This window comes from Aquarana catesbeiana, linkage group LG02, assembly GCF_042186555.1.
Source record: "Aquarana catesbeiana isolate 2022-GZ linkage group LG02, ASM4218655v1, whole genome shotgun sequence".
NCBI classification, from domain to species: Eukaryota; Metazoa; Chordata; class Amphibia; order Anura; family Ranidae; genus Aquarana; species Aquarana catesbeiana.
This window is the reverse complement of record NC_133325.1, coordinates 67,292,333-67,311,819: the sequence shown is the minus strand read 5'-3', so window position 1 is coordinate 67,311,819 and position 19,487 is coordinate 67,292,333. Positions and strand designations below refer to the sequence as shown.

Sequence of the window (19,487 nt, the reverse complement as noted above, 5' to 3'; positions counted from 1 at the left end):
AATGGTTGTGCTACTAGGTCTTGGTCCACCCAAAACCAGGCAGACACCAATGGCTATAAACATGGTTGCAAGAATCCCAGCTATATAGGACAGAAGAGGAAAGTATCTTACCAAAGGAGATGTGCCAGTACCTGGTCAGTGATGAGCAGTTTATCTAAGGCATGTTAACTCTCTATTTATTAAGTTAAACTGCTCTCCACTGGTCAGGTACTGGCACATGTCCTGCAGTAATATACTTTCCTCCTCTGTCCAATATAGCTGGGATTCTTGCCACCAGGTTTATAGCCATTGGGGTCTGCCTGGTTGTGGGTGGCCCAAGACGTAGTACCTTGTGCTATTATGACAGTAGGACCCTCCAACATCTCTCAAGCAGGGACATCCACACACTGATTGAAAATTGGCCAATCCCTTCTGAACTGCCACCATTTCAATCAGTGTATGGTCAGCTTTAGTTAATTGTCCAGTACCCTTACATGGATTTAAAATGTCCACAGAGTAAAGGCAGAATGCTTTACTTCTTATCAAAATGACGTTTTAGATTCATCAGAATACATAACCACATACTTTAGTAGAAGCAAGCCAGGACAAAACATTCAGTAGTGACTGACTGATTATTGGGAAGGTCTATTTTTTAAATAATTCAATAGTGTGTGACTTTGTCATGACCATTAATTAATTAGGGTGTTTTGTAACTACGACTAACATGTAGGATATATTCAACAATTCAGAGCATAGTATTATTATTATTAGTCTGCCTTTATATTTTTGGCCTGTGGGAAGATAGTATCAAGTATGTAGAAAAAGCCATACAAACTCCATGCAGATGGTGTCTGAGGTGAGAATCAACCCAAGCACTAAAAGACAAGAGACAAGCTACACAATAGGTAACATTTACAGTATACCCTTGTTGTTGCTCACATTAACCAATGAAGTTACAGTTATTTAGTTGCTGTGGGCAACAACTCCACTTATGCACTAGTTGTTTTTTGTTCCAGCATTCACAAATCAGTTTATAAAATCTGAGTTAATATCTCCGGTCCATCTGGAAGCCACATTTACATGAGCAGCTGTAATAATATATCCTGAGTAGAGTTTTGTCTTTTGTCTATGGGTCATCCATCATGAAAGGAGCCTGCAAACTTCAAAACAAAATGAGGAAGGGTGCATGAACGATCTCTGAAGCCAGACTGTTCGAGTGCCAAAAACCACGCATGGGTTACACCAATATTCATGACTGCTAACATCCTGAAAGTTCCAGGCAGATACTCAAAACACAGTCCAGGGAGACCCTCCCAAAACTGGAGATATATATCAGCTATAGCGCTGGCGGGAAGTGGTTAAAGCTGAATTCCTGGTATGGATTTTATAGCGTGGATACATTAATCCAGCATGGTACAATGCAAGTATGCATGTTCCATACTCATCCAACTCCTGTGGGAGTGGAGAATACCTTTAGTAGTCTCCACTACTACAGTGATTACCGCTATCTTCCTGGTCCTGTGCCGAGCAGCTGCCCTGCTGCATAGTAGCCACAGGGGGTTTCCCACTCGGCATTGGCACCATTCACAGGGCATCTTGTCAAATTGGGCAAGGTTGAGAGGCAGAGTGATGACATCATGATCTGCACCTAGCCCAATCAGAGAATGCCTTTATTAAGAAAAATACAAAGCATTCTGTGAATTGTACCTGTCATGCTTACCCATAACACAGGTGGTCAGACACTATAGCTTCTGTGTTCTTCACCTTTAGCAGCCCTCTTTCCCATAAGGCAAGCAGGAATACCGTTACCTGGTTTTACCCAGGAGTTATAAACAATGCTATAGTGCCTGGCTACCACGCCGGGTCAGGCGCGAACTGAGCAAAGCAAACAGGTACTTTAGGTTGGCTGACAGGCAGAGAGGTTAAATGACAGTTCAGGTACAAGACAGGCAAGTTTCAGAATAGTTAGGGACAAATCCGAGTCAAAAGGCTGGCAGAGTTCAGAGAGTAGTCGATCTCAGATCTGAGGTGGTCAATGAGGGAATCCAATCTAGCAGAGCAGGGCAGACAAACAGGGAGCCTGGAACACGTCTTGCAATATGCAGTATCACAAACAAGTGACTGCAGGGTTGGCTGGCTTAAATCAGGTTTGGTCTCCACACAGAGACTGGCCACATCAATCACCTTGCAGGTGGACAGACAGACAAGGAGAATGCCACAGCCAAAACAAGGATGGTGGAACCAACAGCTATGATGGAGCAGGAGCACACACGCTACTGACAGTGCCCATGTCGAGTGATCCCCTGTGTTCAATAAGCAGCGGGGCAGCTGCTTGGCACGGGACCTGGAAGAGCTTTTAATTACTTATTTACATCTTTAAAAGTTCTTTAAATCACTACACAGTAAAGCCTTCTTAAGATGAAAGGTATTCACGTCTGATTCCATCCGATAACCCAATAAAATAAAAGCATTTTCCCTCATCTTACAATATTGGGTGGTATTCTAGGGCTGGCAATAGACTGGGAGATGCTTTCCCGAGAATGATAGATAGCATCAGAGACCAAAGGTATCTGGCACAATGGATGTCGTAGTTACTTGGCGCAATGAGCGTTGTCATTACTTGGCACAATGGGTGTTGTAGTGACAAACCAATGGACGTCGTCATTGTAACCAGTTCATGAACAATACGAAAGTTAAGGGCCCCTTCATTAGTTGTCATTGTAACCTATAGAAAGGTTCCTTAGCAGCTCTAAAAGGTCACAAACTGTTATTCCATGGCTGAATAAATGTTCTGAGTACTGGAAGCGCTGGTGGCATTTGCATGGATTAGAGGCAGGGAGACATCAGCCTGGCTTCTCTGGTGCCAGGATCTGGCATTGTTCCTCCTGCATCCCGCCCTCAGTAAAGCTGCACATGTGAGAACAACCCCCCCCCCACCTTTTTTAAATTTTCAATACATTAGAAATTCCCTGTGAGCAATAATCTTGCCTTGGCTGTGTATAGGATATTTTCCCATAACTGCCTGATATTGGTATTTGAGTTTCCACATACTAGCTGAAAGTTACAATCAGACCTGCAGTGAAGAAGACTGCTCTGCAAGCTGATGGATAAAAAGAAGAAATACTTAGGAAGGCTTAAAATGGTATTAAGCCCTGAAACAAAATATAATGTATTGTAGCTTACCAGTCATTAGATGTGGTGGCTGCATTCGTTTTATTTTTTCATTGATTTTCACCCGGTGATCTGGACAGTAATGCACTTTGTGTCTTAGACTGGTCATACATACAGTATCTCACAAAAGTGAGTACACCTCTCACATTTTTGTAAATATTTTATTCTATCTTTTCATGTGACAACACTGAAGAAATGACACTTTGCTACAATGTAAAGTAGTGAGTGTACAGCTTGTATAACAGTGTAAATTTGCTGTCCCCTCAAAATAACTCAACACACAGCCATTAATGTATAAACCGCTGGCAACAAAAGTGAGTACACCCCTAAGTGAAAATGCTCAAATTGGGCCCAAAGTGCCAATATTTTGTGTGGCCACCATTATTTTCCAGCACTGCCTTAACCCTTTTGGGCATGGAGTTCACCAGAGCTTCACAGGTTGCCACTGGAGTCCTCTTCCACTCCTCCATGACGACATCACAGAGCTGGTAGATGATAGAGTACTTGCGATCCTCCACCTTCCATTTGAGGAAGCCACACAGATGCTCAATAGGGTTTAGGTCTGGAGACATGCTTGGCCAGTCCATCCCCTTTACCCTCAGCTTCTTTAGCAAGGCAGTGGTTGTCTTGGAAGTGTTTTTGGGGTTGTTATGTTGTAATACTGCCCTGCAGCACAGTCTCCGAAGGGAGCAGATCATGCTTTGCTCCAGTATGTCACAGTACATGTTGGCATTCATGGTTCAATCAATGAACTGTAGCTCCCCAGTGCCAGCAGCACTCATGCAGCTCCAGACCATGACACTCCCACCACCATGCTTCACTGTAGGCAAGACACACTTGTCTTTGTACTCCTCACCTGGTTGCCGCCACACACGCTTGACACCATCTGAACCAAATAAGTTTATCTTGGTCTCATCAGACCACAGGTCATGGTTCCAGTAATCCATGTCCTTAGTCTGCTTGTCTTCAGCAAACTGTTTGCAGGTTTTCTTGTGCATCATCTTTAGAAGAGGCTTCCTTCTGGGACGACAGCCATGCAGACCAATTTGATGCAGCGTATGGTCTGAGCCATCACAGGCTGACCCCCCACCCATTCAACCTCTGCATCAATGCTAGCAGCACTCATACGTCTATTTCCCAAAGACAACCTCTGGATATGACGCTGAGTACGTGCGTACTGGTCGACCATGGTGAGGCCTGTTCTGAGTGGAACCTGTCCTGTTAAACCGCTGTATGGTCTTGGCCACCGTGCTACAGCTCAGTTTCAGGGTCTTGGCAATCTTCTTATAGTCTAGGCCATCTTTATGTAGAGCAACAATTCTTTTTTTCAGATCCTCAGAGAGTTCTTTGCCATGAGGTGCCATGTTGAACTTCCAGTGACCAGTATGAGAGAGTGAGAGTGATAACACCAAATTTAACACACCTGCTCCCCATTCACACCTGAGAGCTTGTAACACTAACGACTCACATGACACCGGGGAGGGAAAATGGCTAACTGAGCCCAATTTGGACATTTTCACTTAGGGTTGTACTCACTTTTGTTGCCAGCGGTTTAGACATTAATGGCTGTGTGTTGTTATTTTGAGGGGACAGCAAATTTACACTGTTATGCAAGTTGTACACTCACTACTTTACATTGTAGCAAAGTGTCATTTCTTCAGTGTTGTCACATAAAAAGATATAATAAAATATTTACAAAAATGTGAGGGGTGTACTCACTTTTGTGAGATACTGTAGGTCATTTTTTTTAATTCAATCAGCAAATTAAATGAAAAAAAACTGACCCAATTTCCCTATCCACACATTTGATGGGCATGCAGAAATCCTCCCTGCCTGCGGCGCAGATCAAGTGAGAATATACCAACAGGGGAGTTGAACAGAAGTCGATCGGTACAGTATATTGACTTCTGTTCAACCACAGTTGCCATACATGGATCGAAATTCGGCAAGTCCCTGCTAAACCAGCCAAATTTGGATCCATTTACGGCCGGCTTTAGAGTGTCTCCACTCTGGATGGAGGAGTAACGAATCCACAATTGGACAGCAACATCGTCAGTCTGGAGGGATATTAGTGTACTAGATATGCCCCTGATGACATCATATGTGACAAAACGCGTAGGAGGGAGCCAAGTACACTTGCAACCATGCATGCGTGAATCACCGTCAGCCATTTTGGTTATTGGAGGAAGTACTATTTCCAGCGTTTTCATGCATAAATCGTTTTTATCCATGTTTGTATTACTCTTTTAATTAAATCATTTTATCAACGATAATACATTATGTGGAGTGTTCTCTTTTTATGGCATATCAATTGCTAACAATCCTGGACACCTGGGTTTAGTGACAGCGGATACCAAGCCCACCATAGCATTCGGTTGCCTGGAGGAGGAGAATAGGAGTTCTCTGCAGCTTGGATGGTGGACCTATTTGCCTTGTGTTTGAGTGTGATCTGATCACTTTTAATTAAGGGGTCATACGAGTTCTGGTAAGCGCAATGGGAGCTCTCTCTGGTGACACTTTGGTTTTTCCTCCAATTGATCACGGCTTGTGGGACTGTCAGTCTTTACTTAACCACTTCCCGCCCAGCCTATAGCAGAATGACGGCCAGGCGGTGGTTGCGCTATACTGATTGGATGTCATATGATGTCCAGCAAGATGATGTTCAAGCCACAATCAGGCGCCCGCGGGGGCGCGCAGTGCGGTGATCGGTGCTGTGGTGTGTTACTCTGACCTACGACGTAGGTTCTTTACCACATAATCAGCTGTGACCAATCACAGCTGATCACAGCGTATAACCAGGAAGTGCCGGTAAATGAGGAAGTCCTCGGTTCGCGCTGACAGGGAGAGCCGATCGGCGGCTCTCCTGTCAGAGGAGGGGGGGGCCTGTGCTGATAATAAGCACATTGATTATCAGCGCAGCCCCCATCAGAGGTGCCCACCACAGCTGCAAATCAGTGCCCATCAGATGCCAGTCAGTGCCCATAAAAATGCCAGTGTCCAAAGTGCCAATTAGTGCCCATCAGTAACGCCTGTCAGTGCCCATACAGATGCCAATCAGTGCCAATCAGTAATGACTGTCAGTACCTCATAATCAGTGCTGCCTATCAGTGCCATCTGTTAGTGCCCATCAGTGCCACCTATCAGTGTCTATTAGTGCTGTATATCAGTGCTGCCCATCAGTGCCCATCAATTCTACATACCCTGTTTCCCCGAAAATAAGACCTAGCGTGATTGTCGGTGATGGCTGCAATATAAGCCCTACCGCCCAAATAAGCTCTAGTTAAAGTCCTTGTAAGTCTTATTATTAGGGTAGGGCTTATTTTCGGGGAAACAAGGTAGGGCTTATTTGGGGGGTAGGACTAATATTGCAGCCATCACTGACAATCACGCTAGGTCTTATTTTGGGGGAAACAGGGTATTAGTGCTTCCTCATCAGTGCCCATCAGTGAAGGAGAAAACAAAATTTTATAACAGAAACGAAGAAAAACTTTTTTTTTTTCCCCTTTTTTAGATGGTTTAGCAAAAAATAAAAACCCCAGTGGTGATCAAATACCACCAAAAGAAACCTCTATTTGTGGGAAGAAAATAATAAAAATCTAGTTTGGGTACAGTGTTGTATGACCGCGCAATTGTCACAGTGCTGAAATCTAAAAATTGTCCTGGGCAGGAAGGGGGGAAATTGAAGTGGTTAACCATTCAGTTTCTGGAGTTAGGGGACTTTATTTCTGTATTTTTATTTTAGGGATTAACCACCATTATTACATTTTTTGTATAATTTTTTAACTTATTGTACATAAAGTTTAGCGCTGCACTGTTTATATTTTATACTAGCAGATTTAGATGGGCTTGACTAACAAATAGAAACAGAACTCCAGACTTTATAACATTTTATAAGCAGTTACAGAAACATTTTTCCATTTTGAGATAAAGGTTTTACATAAATAATAAAATCTGGCCATTGTAAGTAACCCCGTTAGTGGTAAATGATTTGTCACTCTCAATCCTCTAAATGCTACTTTTGCTGGACAGCTTGGAATGTTAATTAAAAGGTGAAAAACAGCAGTCTTAAAAAGGAACTGCAGTCTGCTCACATAATTTTGTAATAAAAACATCTTTGCCATTCTGAAGCTTCCCTCCAACCACTTTGCATATTATTTTATATATACTGCGATTCTGTACTTGCCAGATATGCTGCAGAAATCTCCCTCCACTGAGTCTGGCTGCAACCATTTTAACTGTGGTCAGCTGAAGCTGCTGCCTGTTCACTTCCTGGATTTACAAAGAGGCACACCTCCAGCTCTGCAGCCCTCATTGGCCCTCTTATGACTCATCCCCCCTCCCTATCTGGCAAAGGGTGAGAGAGAGAGAGCTGTACATGATGTCATAAGCCTAGGGTTTTTACCAGACATGAAACAGGAAGTGGGCTGTATAAGGTATTTACTGGCAGAAAAAAAAAAAAAACATTTTACTATCCAAAGTTAAAACAACAAGGGCAGAATATTTAATAGATGGAAAGAGGAAAAAATGACTGAAGTTCCGCTTTAATGGTCAGATCAGCAGGTGAAAATAAAGGAAAAAAGGTCTTTTAACCACTTCAGCACCGGAAGGATTTACCCCCCATCCTGACCAGGACATTTTTTGCGACACGGCACTGCGTCGCTTTAAGTGACAATTGCACGGTCGTGCGACGTTGCACCCAAACAAAATGTATGTCCTTTTTTTTTCAAATAGAGCTTTTTTTGGGGGTATTTGATCACCTCTGCGGGTTTTCTTTTTTTGCGCTATAAAACAAAAAAACAAAGACAATTGTGAAAAAAAAAAAATATTTTTCTTACTTTTTGCTATATAAATGTAAAAAAAACCCCAAAAACAAATAAATTCAGTTTAAGCCAATATGTATTCTACATATTTTCGGTAGAAAAAAAAAAAATCGCAATAAGTGTATATAGATTGGTTTGGGCAAAAGTTATAGGGTCTACAAAATAGGGGATAGATTTATGGCATTTATTTTTTTTTTTATTACTGGTAATGGCAGTGATCAGCGATTTCTAGCGGGACTGTGACATTGCGGCGGACAGATCGGAAACTTTTGACACTTTTTAGGAACCACTGACATTTATAAAGCAATCAGTGCTATAAAAATGCACTGATTACTGTATAAATGACACTGGCAGGGAAGGGGTAAACACTAGGAAGCGATCAAGGTGTTAAGTGTGTCCTAGGGAGTGTTTCTAACTGGGGGGGGGGATGGGACTGCCTGGAGGAGGAGACCGATCACTGTTCATACTTAGTATGAACAGGATATTTGTCTCCTCTCTCCTGACAGAACGGAGATCTGTCTGTTTACATTGACAGATCTCCGTTGTGTCTCTCTCAGGAGCGATCGCGGGTGCCCTGCGGACAATGCAGCCGCCGGGCACGTGCATCAGCTCTGCCGTCGCGGTGCGCGCGCCCCCCTAGTGGTCTTAAAGCGCATACTAGCTCCTTATGAAATACGTACCTTAGAACGATGCCTTGGATCGGCGTCGGCCCTCCGAGTACAGAGCGGACATCTTCCACCGGAGTTACTTCTGGGTTTGCGGCTCCGGCGCTGTGATTGGCTGGAGCCATGATGACGTCACTCTCGAGCCACAGGTCATGCCATGACTCCCGAAGAAACAGCACCAGCGGCCCGTTTCTTCAGTGCCCATGCGCCGATAACGTTGGCAGCAGCGCATATACTGAATATCCCCTAAACTGTGCAAGTTTAGGAGATCTTCAAGGCACCTACAGGTAAGTCTTATTATAGGCTTACCTGTAGGTAAAAGTAGTGTAATATGGTTTACAACCACTTTAAAGTGGAGTTCCACCCACTTTTACAACTCTTCAGCATCCCTCACTAAACTGTGCACTGTAAACAAATTGGATTTTTTTTTTTTTCAGCACTTACTGTATATCTGCTGTATTCATTTTTCACTTCCTTCTCCCTGGCCACAGCCCATCGCATGATTTCCTGTTTGCAATGCCTTCTGGGAAGGGGCGGCAACTTCCTCTGAAACTGCCGTTGCTATGGAAACCTGATCTGAAACCTATTACACTGCTTGTGCTGCACTGAGCATGTGCGAGATCTGCAAGGATGAGATCCAGGAAGAAATATAGTCTGGCTTCAAATGCCCACACTTAAGATGGCTATGGCCTGCTGTAAGATTATAAAATAACAAACTACTGCTATCAACTAACAAAATAGACCTTAGTTTACAGACTAACTTTACTAGAATACATTAAGCTTGTGTATTATAGGGGTATTTTTATTTAAAAATTATAATTTCGGCCGGAACACCACTTTAAGAGGGAGCTGCTTTTTTTTTAAGTAACCATAAACCGCTTGCCGACCAGCCGCCGTCATTATACTGCGGCAGGTCGGCGCGATCCGTCGTAGCTACACGTTGGCTCCTTTAAGTGGGATAGCAGGTGCACCCGCTGCACTGGGTGCCGATGCTCGTGGCCGATGGTCGCGATGACCGCCGGCCACGAGCGATCGCGGGCACGAGAGGCAGAACAGGGACGTGTGTGTGTGTGTGTGTAAACACACAAATCCCTGTTCTGTGAGGAGAGGCAGATCGTGAGTTCCTAATAGCTAGGAACCACAATCTGTCATTTCCTCTAGTCAGTCCCCTCCCCCACAGTTAGAACACACACATAGGGAACACAGTTAACCCCTTGATCGCCCCCCCTTCCCTGCCAGTGAAATTTATACAGTAATCAATCCATTTTATAGCACTGATCGCTGTATAATTGTCAATCATCCCAAAAATGTGTCAAAAGTGTCCGCCATAATGTCGCAGTCACGATTACTAGTAAAAAAAATATAATAATTATAAAAATGCCATAAACCTATCCCCTAATTTGTAGATGCTATAACTTTTGCGCAAACCAATCAATATACACTTATTGCGATTTTTTTTTACCAAAAATATGTAGAAGAATACATATCGGCCTAAACTGAGGAAAAAATTTGCTTTTTTAAAAAAAACATTGGGGATATTTATTATAGCAAAAAGTACAAAATATTGTGTTTTTTTTCAAAATTGTTTATAGCGCAAAAAATAAACTGCAGAGGTGATCAAATACCACCAAAAGAAATTTATAAGATTCAGAATGGCATAATTATTTGTAGGAAAAAAAGGATGTCAATTTTGTTTGGGTACAACGCCGCACGACCGCGCAATTGTCAGTTAAAGCGACGCAGTGCCGTATCGCAAAAAAATACTCTTGTCATTAAGCAGCCAAATCTTTCGGGGCTGAAGTGGTTAAGGCTTGGTTCACACCTATGTGTTTTTTTTTATGATTGCTTTTTGCAGAAGTGCACTACAGTCCATCTAACATGGTTTCCTATGGGACACATTCACATCTATGCTTTTTTCAGCCACTGCGTTTTTGGAAAGGGTCGGGGACTTTTTTTTAAAAAAAGCAAAACGATGCATTTTTGGTTCAGTAGACTTTAGCCCTGGTTCACACTGATGCTATACGGGAACTGCGCTGTGTTTCCCTGCATCGCAATCGCATGGCGTCCATGCGATCTGCTGCGGGTGTCAATGTTAGATCAATGACACCCCCCCAAACAGATCAGAAAACCCAGTGCAATGGCCAGAATCGCATCGCATGGATGTGAACAACAAAATGTATGGCTCAAATTGCACCATACAGACATCGCATGTGATGTGCACAGCAATGCGGTGCGATTCCTGTGCAAATCACATGCGGTGTTCTGCATGCACTAGTGTGGACCCAGGCTGAGGAGAAGCCGCAGAAAAGCATGTAGTGTATTTTTTCCGTGATTTGTGTTTTTTTAATCCACCCAATAAATTGGCCCAAAAAAAAAAGAAAAAGCATTAAAAAAATGCAAAACGTTTTTAAAAATGTGCAAGAAATGCGCCAAAAACGCGCATGCAAAAATGAAAAATGCACCGCAGAAAGCACTGCAGAAATGGATCAAAAGCAAACATGCATAGGTGTGAACCGAGCTTGGTCATTGCCTTCCATACACTCACTCCACTCTCCTGTGTGTTTGTGTGGCATCACTCTACCATATCCCAGTTTCAGAAGCCTGTACGAGGCGTGGACAGGAAGGCAGGCCATAGATGATGCCATTTTCTTTCCTGTAACCACGGGTTGCAGGAAAGAAAATTGCTTGATTCCCTCCTGAAGCGCAATTGTGTTCTGCCAGCAGGGAGTCTTCCCTGCCGGTAGAACAAAATGATTACTGCTAGCGGCTATAGTCACCGGCAGTGATCACAAAAATCTGACAGGCTGGTTGTACTGAAGTTGGCTGATGAATCATCTTCAGTACAACCAGCCTGCCCATAAATGGATTGAATCTTGGCCAATCCCTGCTGAACCTGCCAAGATTTGATCCATCTATGGCCTGCTTAGGGTTTAGTTGCAGTGGGGAGTGGTGTGGTAAAAACGCAGTTCAGCTGTGTTTTTTATTATGCCCTAACTGCTCCCCTTACAGTGATATTAAACTCTTGTTTTTTATTTTTTTGTGTTTAAAAATAACACACGTTATACTTAGCTGCTCTGTGCATAGGTCTTTGCACAGAGCAGCCCAGATCCTCCTCTTCTCTAGTCCCCCGCTGGCCCCTCCCTCCTGCCAAGTGCCCCCACAGCAAGCAGCTTGCTATAGGGGCACCCGAGCCGAACCGCTACTCCGCGTGTCCACTCAGACACTGAGCCGTGGCCCCGCCCCCTCTCAATTCTCATTGGCTCACTGGCCTTGATTGACAGCACCTGTCTCAGCCAATAAGGAGGGAGAGTCTCAGACAGCGAAGACTCTTGTGCAGCATCGCTGGATTGAGATGGGGCTCAGGTAAGTATTGGGGGGGGTGCATGCAGAAGGTTCTTATCTTAATGCAGAGAATGCATTAATCACTTGGCGCCCGCGCTGTAGCCAAAAGACGGCCACAGCACAGGCTTAATATGCCGGGAGGGCGTACACGGATGCGGGCGGCGTGCTCTGTGATCGCTGAGTTCTTGGGACTCGGCTGATCACAGATCAGAGTAAAGGGCCGTTAATGGCCCTTTATCACATGATCAGCTGTCAGCCAATGACAGCTGATCACATGATGTAAACAAAAGATGGTCAACTCTTTTTTTTTTTTTTCTTACGCTAACAGTGCGAGGAGAAAAGAATAAAGCCGATAACCGGCTTCTGTAAGAGGGACATCGGTCCCACACAGTGACCACCAGTGCTGCTAACCAGTGCCACCTACCAGTGCCCATTAGTACTGCTAATCAGTGCCACCTATCAGTGTTGCCAGTCAGTGCCACCTATCAGTGTTGCCTATCAGTGCTGCCAATCAGTGCCCTTCAGTGCCACCTATCAGTAGTGCCCATCAGTGCAGAGTCATCAGTGCCCATCAATGAAGGAGAAAAATAACCTGTTTGGAAACTGTTATAACAAAACTATGAAAACTGTTTTTTTTTTTTTCATTTTCAGTCTTTTTTTGTTTGTTTAGCAAAAACCGAGCAGTGATTAAATACCATCAAAAGAAAGCTCCATTTGTGTGAAAAAATAGTAAAAATGTCATATGGGTACGGTGTAGCATGACCGCGCAATTGTGCAATCCATTGAAGTGAATGGGGCCAGCATGGTGGTGCTGGCATTTAGGGGTTAAAACATGCGGTGAAGAGGCAACATAACGCCCCCTCACTGCCTGGTAAATGCCCTGTGAAAATGATTCACTGTGGATTGCTTTTCAGATGGCACTGCTGGTTTAATTCTCCAACTAAACAGGGGAAGACTGTTATCTTGCATTGCTGCAATCCAAAGACACCCTGTGCAATTTTCTTGGCTGGTTGCCCATTAGGGTTGCCACCTCATCCCTTTAGGCCGGGTTTACACTGGTACGACAAACGCTCCGACATTGGGAGCTCATGTCGCATGAAGTGTGAAAATCAATGCTTCCCTATGGGAGCCGTCTTAACTGGTCTGACACAAGTCGGTCCGACTTTGAAAATGCTCCCTGTACTACTTTGGATTGACTTTGATCCTACTTCAGCCCATTGACTATCGGATCAAAGTCGGATCGCCGTCTTGCATGATCCGACTTTGGCATCTGACTTGTGCTCTGATGATCTTGAGGGGGAACTCCACGCCAAATTTTAAATAAAAAACTGGCATGGGTTCCCCCTCCAGGAGCATACCAGGCCTTTGGGTCTGGTATGGATTTTGGGGGGGGACCCCCATGGCATTTTTTCAGCGTAGGGGTTCCCCTTAAAATCCATACCAGACCCAAGGGCCTGGTATGCTCCTGGAGGGGGAACCCATGCCAGTTTTTTATTTAAAAGTTTGCGTGGAGTTCCCCCTCAAGATTCATACCAAACACAGTGCCTGGTATTGGCATTGAAAGTCAGACGTATGTCGGCTTCAAGTCACAGGGCAAAGTCGGATCCAAAGCAGGACGGCTGTCGTGTCGCACCAGTGTAAATCCGGCCTTAAACCCAAACACATATTACACAGGTTCATCTAATTTATTGCAGATTAGGCACCAAGTCGTTTTAATTACCACCTTAATCGGCCACAGAATCTGTGTAATTAGTATGTGTTGGGGTTTATAGGGATGAGGTGGCAACCGTATTGCCCATAGATGCCAAATCGTAACCGGAAACTGCTTCACAACATCCAACTCCACCATGTTCACGTATTTTGCACTGGAGTACCTGGGAGTATAAAGGAATGCACACGCTGTATTCCCATGGTGTGCCGTAATTGGAGCCCAGGACCCCGGCACTGCAAGACTTCAGGCAGATTTGCACTACAGAACGTGTTCCATAGGAAATCATGTTAAATGGGCTGTAGTGAAGAACTGCAAAATGCAAAAAGCACTAAAAATGCATAGGTGTGAATCAGGCCTCAGAGCTAACCCCTGATTCCTCATTACCTTTCCTTCAATGCTTGCTCCAGCCTACAGCTGTGTCTGTACTCCGCCCATTCCTTTCCACATGGTTTTCATGACAGGTCTTCTTCTTTCACACAAGGGAAGGAGATCAGCAAAGGGATGTTATGTTTCGGAGCAAATCTGATTGATTTACGACCACCGATCGGTGGAAAATGTTAGAGGTGATACAGAACCTCAGGATCAGAGATGGGATCAGTCCTATAGGGGGGACTTTTTATCAATATCCAATTACAATATCCACCAAAGAGTCACATATAGAACTTTGAGTTCTAATATAAAACAGATGTCTGAAGGTCAGCTGACATATCCGTTTGCATTACAACATTCTGTCCATTAGATTCAATGTATAAAGTTGAAACTAAATCTCATATTTCAGGTTTGATAATGTGTTGTGTAAGTGCTGATTGTCATCATGCAAATGTATTGTTCTGTCTAGGAGAGGAGATCATAGAGGAATACAGACTTTAAAGCTGAACTCCAGCCTTCCCTTCAGTCTTGAACAGTTGTACTTACTCTGATTTCACTGCACACTGTGAGCTTCTCACAGTGTACATTAGAAGCTGCAGCAATTCAGAGCCTACCTCATTTCCTGGCTGGAGGACTTGGCCCGGCCCACCCCTTCTGTTCATTGGATTTCAGTTCCTTCAATCATAGGGGTGCAGCATCACAGGTGGGCGTTACCTAATGTGGTTGTATGTAAATGTCCACTTCCCCAGACTGACATCCACCCATCAAGGCATTTTGATATTTACATAACTCCTCCCAAGAGTCAGCCCATTGCTAGCCTCAGGGTTCTTGAGAGGAGTACTTGGGGTGCTGTGATATCTTTAGGAAGCTAGGTACAGCACTCTGCTGGCTCCTTCCATCAGCCTACATTGCACAGAGATCCAGTGACCTACTTTTTTTTCTTCAGACATGTCATTAGCACGGTAATGGAAAGAGAAGGGGGACCAGGGAAGGGAAAATAGAAGCAGATGGCACATGGGCAAGTGGAAGCTCTGCTTATCTGCTATCTCCCCCCTCTGGTGCCACATTTGCCACCTTTCAGGGGAGGAGGGGGGAGCGGATACCGGTCAAAAACAGGTACCTGCTCCCACTTCCATGTAGGGGCGCCGCGGCGACCTACGTCATTTGCAGCCCCTCCTCCCCCCCCCCCCGCTGCCTTCTGGGAGACACACACACAGTTCCCAGAAGACAGCGGGACCATTCAGAAAGCACAGCGCGGCTCGCACATGCTCAGTAGGAAACTGTCTGTGAAGCTGCAAGGCTTCACTTCCTGTTTCCCTTAGACCTCCTTCACACTGGGGCGGTTTGCAGGCGTTATTGCGTTAAAAATACCGCCTGCAAACCGCCCCAAAACAGCCTCCGCTGTTTGTTCAGTGTGAAAGCCCGAGGGCTTTCACACTGAAGCGGTGCGCTGGCAGGAGAAGAAAAAATCTCCTGTCAGCCGCATCTTTGGAGCGGTGAAGGAGCGGTGTATTAACCGCTCCTGCCCATTGAAAGCCGCGCTATACGAGTGGTTTTAACCCTTTTTCGGCCGCCAGTGGGTGGGTTAAAACCACACCGCTAGCGGACGAATACTGCGGTAAAACAGCGCTAAAAATAGTGCTGTTTTACCGCCGACGCCCCCTACCGCCCCAGTGTGAAAGCAGCTTTAGTAAGGATGCCTACACCCCGAGCTGGGGGCGGGTCGGCTTGGGGTGCCAACATCGCTGGTTCCCTGGGACAGGTAAGTGTCCTTATATTAAAAGTCAGCAGCTGCAGTATTTGTAGCTGCTGACTTTTTTCATTTTTTTAAATAGAGGCTGGAACTCCGGTTTCAGCTTAAGGGCTGGTTCACACCACAAAAACGCACTCCAGATATGTTCCAGATGCGTTTCTGCATGCGTGTTTTAACGCGTTTTTGATGCGTTCCGGTGTGTTTTTGATGCATTTTCAGATGCATTCCAGATGCTTTTTTTCTATATTTTTTCCTATTTTTTCCCCCTCTATACTATCTATACTAGGGTCCGGTGTGTTTTTGAGGCGTTTTAGTGCATTTCAGTGCGTTTCGATGTGTTTTACTGCTTTCCAGTGCAGGAAAAATGCAAAATGTTCTACATTTTTTTTTCTGGAAATGAAAAGCCCGGGAACTGACTGCACAGGTGTGAACTATGCCGTTTTGAAACCATGTCACCTACTTTCCATGCGTTTTTGATGCAGAATAAAAAACACACTGGACTGCATGTGGTGTAAACTGGCCCTTAAAGCGGTTCTTTACTCTGCAAAGAATGAAAAGTCAGCAGCTACAATGGGCAGAGGCTCTTTAGGAGCCGTGTATACCCCACTCCTAAAGCGCCTCAAAGACTTTTTTGAGCATCCTGCCAGCGCAGCGCCCCAGTGTGGAAACCCTCGGGGTCTCACACTAGAGTGACAGGAGGAGCGCTTTACAGCTTAGCGCTTTATCGCCTGTAAAGCTCATCAGTGTGAAAGTAGCCTAAAAGTCTGCACAACACAGCGGAATGAATTAAAAAACTGTATAATTTATTACGAGAGCTGATTATTTCATTGAATAGTTTTTCCTAATTTACCAGAAGGTTAGTCTTTTGGACTCAAAGACATCTCCAAAACTATGCCATCACATAGCGCTCATACCATCAGATAGCGCTCATACCATCACATAGCGCTCACATAGCGCTCATACCATCACATAGAGCTCACATAGCGCTCATACCATCAAATAGCGCTCATACCATCACATAGCGCTCACATAGCGCTCATTCCATCACATAGAGCTCACATAGCGCTCATACCATCACATAGCGCTCATACCATCACATAGCGCTCACATAGCGCTCATACCATCACATAGAGCTCATGCCATCACATAGCGCTCATGCCATCACATAGGGCTCATGCCATCACATAGCGTTAATACCATCACATAGCGCTCATGCCATCACATAGCGCTCATACCATCACATAGCGCTCACATAGCGCTCATACCATCACATAGAGCTCATGCCATCACATAGCGCTCATGCCATCACATAGGGCTCATGCCATCACATAGCGCTCATGCCATCACATAGGGCTCATGCCATCACATAGCGTTAATACCATCACATAGCGCTCATGCCATCACATAGCGCTCATACCATCAGATAGCGCTCATACCATCACATAGCGCTCACATAGCGCTCATACCATCACATAGAGCTCACATAGCGCTCATACCATCACATAGCGCTCATACCATCACATAGCGCTCACATAGCGCTCATTCCATCACATAGAGCTCACATAGCGCTCATACCATCACATAGCGCTCATACCATCACATAGCGCTCACATAGCGCTCATACCATCACATAGAGCTCATGCCATCACATAGCGCTCATGCCATCACATAGGGCTCATGCCATCACATAGCGTTAATACCATCACATAGCGCTCATGCCATCACATAGCGCTCATACCATCACATAGCGCTCACATAGCGCTCATACCATCACATAGAGCTCATGCCATCACATAGCGCTCATGCCATCACATAGGGCTCATGCCATCACATAGCGCTCATGCCATCACATAGGGCTCATGCCATCACATAGCGCTCATGCCATCACATAGCGCTCATACCATCACATAGCGCTCACATAGCGCTCATACCATCACATAGAGCTCATGCCATCACATAGCGCTCATGCCATCACATAGGGCTCATGCCATCACATAGCGCTCATACCATCACATAGAGCTCATGCCATCACATAGCGCTAATACCATCACATAGCGCTCATAACATCACATAGCACTCACATAGCGCTCATACCATCACATAGCGCTCATGCCATCACATAGCGATCATGCCATCACATAGCGCTCATGCCATCACATAGCGATCATGCCATCACATAGCGCTCATGCCATCACATAGCGCTCATACCATCACATAGGGCTCATGCCATCACATAGCGCTAATACCATCACATAGCGCTCATGCAATCACATAGCGCTCATACATCACATAGCGCTCATGCCATCACATAGGGCTCATGCCATCACATAGCGCTCATACATCACATAGCGCTCATGCCATCACATAGGGCTCATGCTATCACATAGCGCTCATACCATCACATAGGGCTCATGCCATCACATAGCGCTAATACCATCACATAGCGCTCATGCAATCACATAGCGCTCATGCCATCACATAGGGCTCATGCCATCACATAGGGCTCATGCTATCACATAGCGCTCATACCATCACATAGGGCTCATGCCATCACATAGCACTCATACGATCACATAGCGCTCATGCCATCACATAGCGCTCATGCCATCACATAGCGCTCATACGATCACATATCGCTCATGCCATCACATAGCGCTCATACCATCACATAGAGCTCATACCATCACATAGAGCTCATACCATCACATAGAGCTCATACCATCACAAAGAGCTCATACCATCACATAGCGCTCATACATCACATAGCGCTCATGCCATCACAAAGCGCTCAAACCTTTGTTTGCTGAGTACATAGATCTAATCCAATACCAGTGATGCCCCCCTACCCCCCACGGTGACAGATGGCTTTCACAAATGGCACTTACTTGTCCTTGGATATGTCCTGTCCGGTGATGAGATTCTTCCCAGAGGGGGCAAAATCCCACTCCTCCTCCCTAATGCCAATGTAGAAGGTCCTTGTCAGGGACTCTACCTGTCCTAACAAAGGCAGCAGTATCAGGATGTGTATGGTGAGAGCAGACTCCCAGCACAGAGCAGGAGGCATTGTGTGTCTGTCAGCAGTCTGTATGCAATGATCACAGCAGCTCCAGGAGAGAGTCTGTACTGACAAAAGTCACTCCCCCAGCAGGCAGGACAGAGAAGAAACTGTGCAAGAGGACTGGGGAGAGAGCCAGCCTGTACAGATCACCATGGTGACCACTGACACCCTCCGCCTGGGAAAGACGATCTGCCAGCCTTGACACTTCACTGGCATTCCAAACTAGGAGGGTCAAAGTGTGCATTCACCACTATTTATGTTGTATTATTAGATTCTACTATTTTTATATATTTTATAGTTTATCAAGTTTATGAATAACCAAAACTTTTTTTCTTCTTTTAGTCTGGGTTCACACTTATGTGATGGAAATTAGTGCGATTCTCATGCAAATTTTCCTGGAGTTCAGTGCTAAAGACAGTGCGACTTTAATGTGATTTTTAACCGCTTCTGGACCACCCCACACATATATACTGCGGCAGGGCAGCCCTTTAGTGCAAAATCACGTACCTGTACGTCAGCAGCGGCCTGTCCATTAGGGGCGCACGGGCGCTGCCCCCCCTATCCATGCGTCCGGCCCCCTGATCTACATACGGGACGCCGGACACATGGTGTTTTTTTT

At 45.1% G+C, this 19,487-nt stretch overlaps 1 protein-coding gene across 1 annotated transcript in view; it reads right to left on the bottom strand.

Moving 5' to 3' along the window:
- The window catches only part of HEPHL1 (hephaestin like 1), a 132,982-nt gene extending 114,047 nt beyond the window's left edge, over positions 1-18,935 (bottom strand). The window contains exon 1 of the mRNA XM_073613013.1: positions 18,696-18,935. Coding sequence (XP_073469114.1) covers positions 18,696-18,874 — 179 coding nt within the window. The 5' untranslated portion in view covers positions 18,875-18,935. The remainder of the gene's footprint in view (positions 1-18,695) is intronic.
- Between the last annotated feature and the right edge of the window lie 552 nt (positions 18,936-19,487).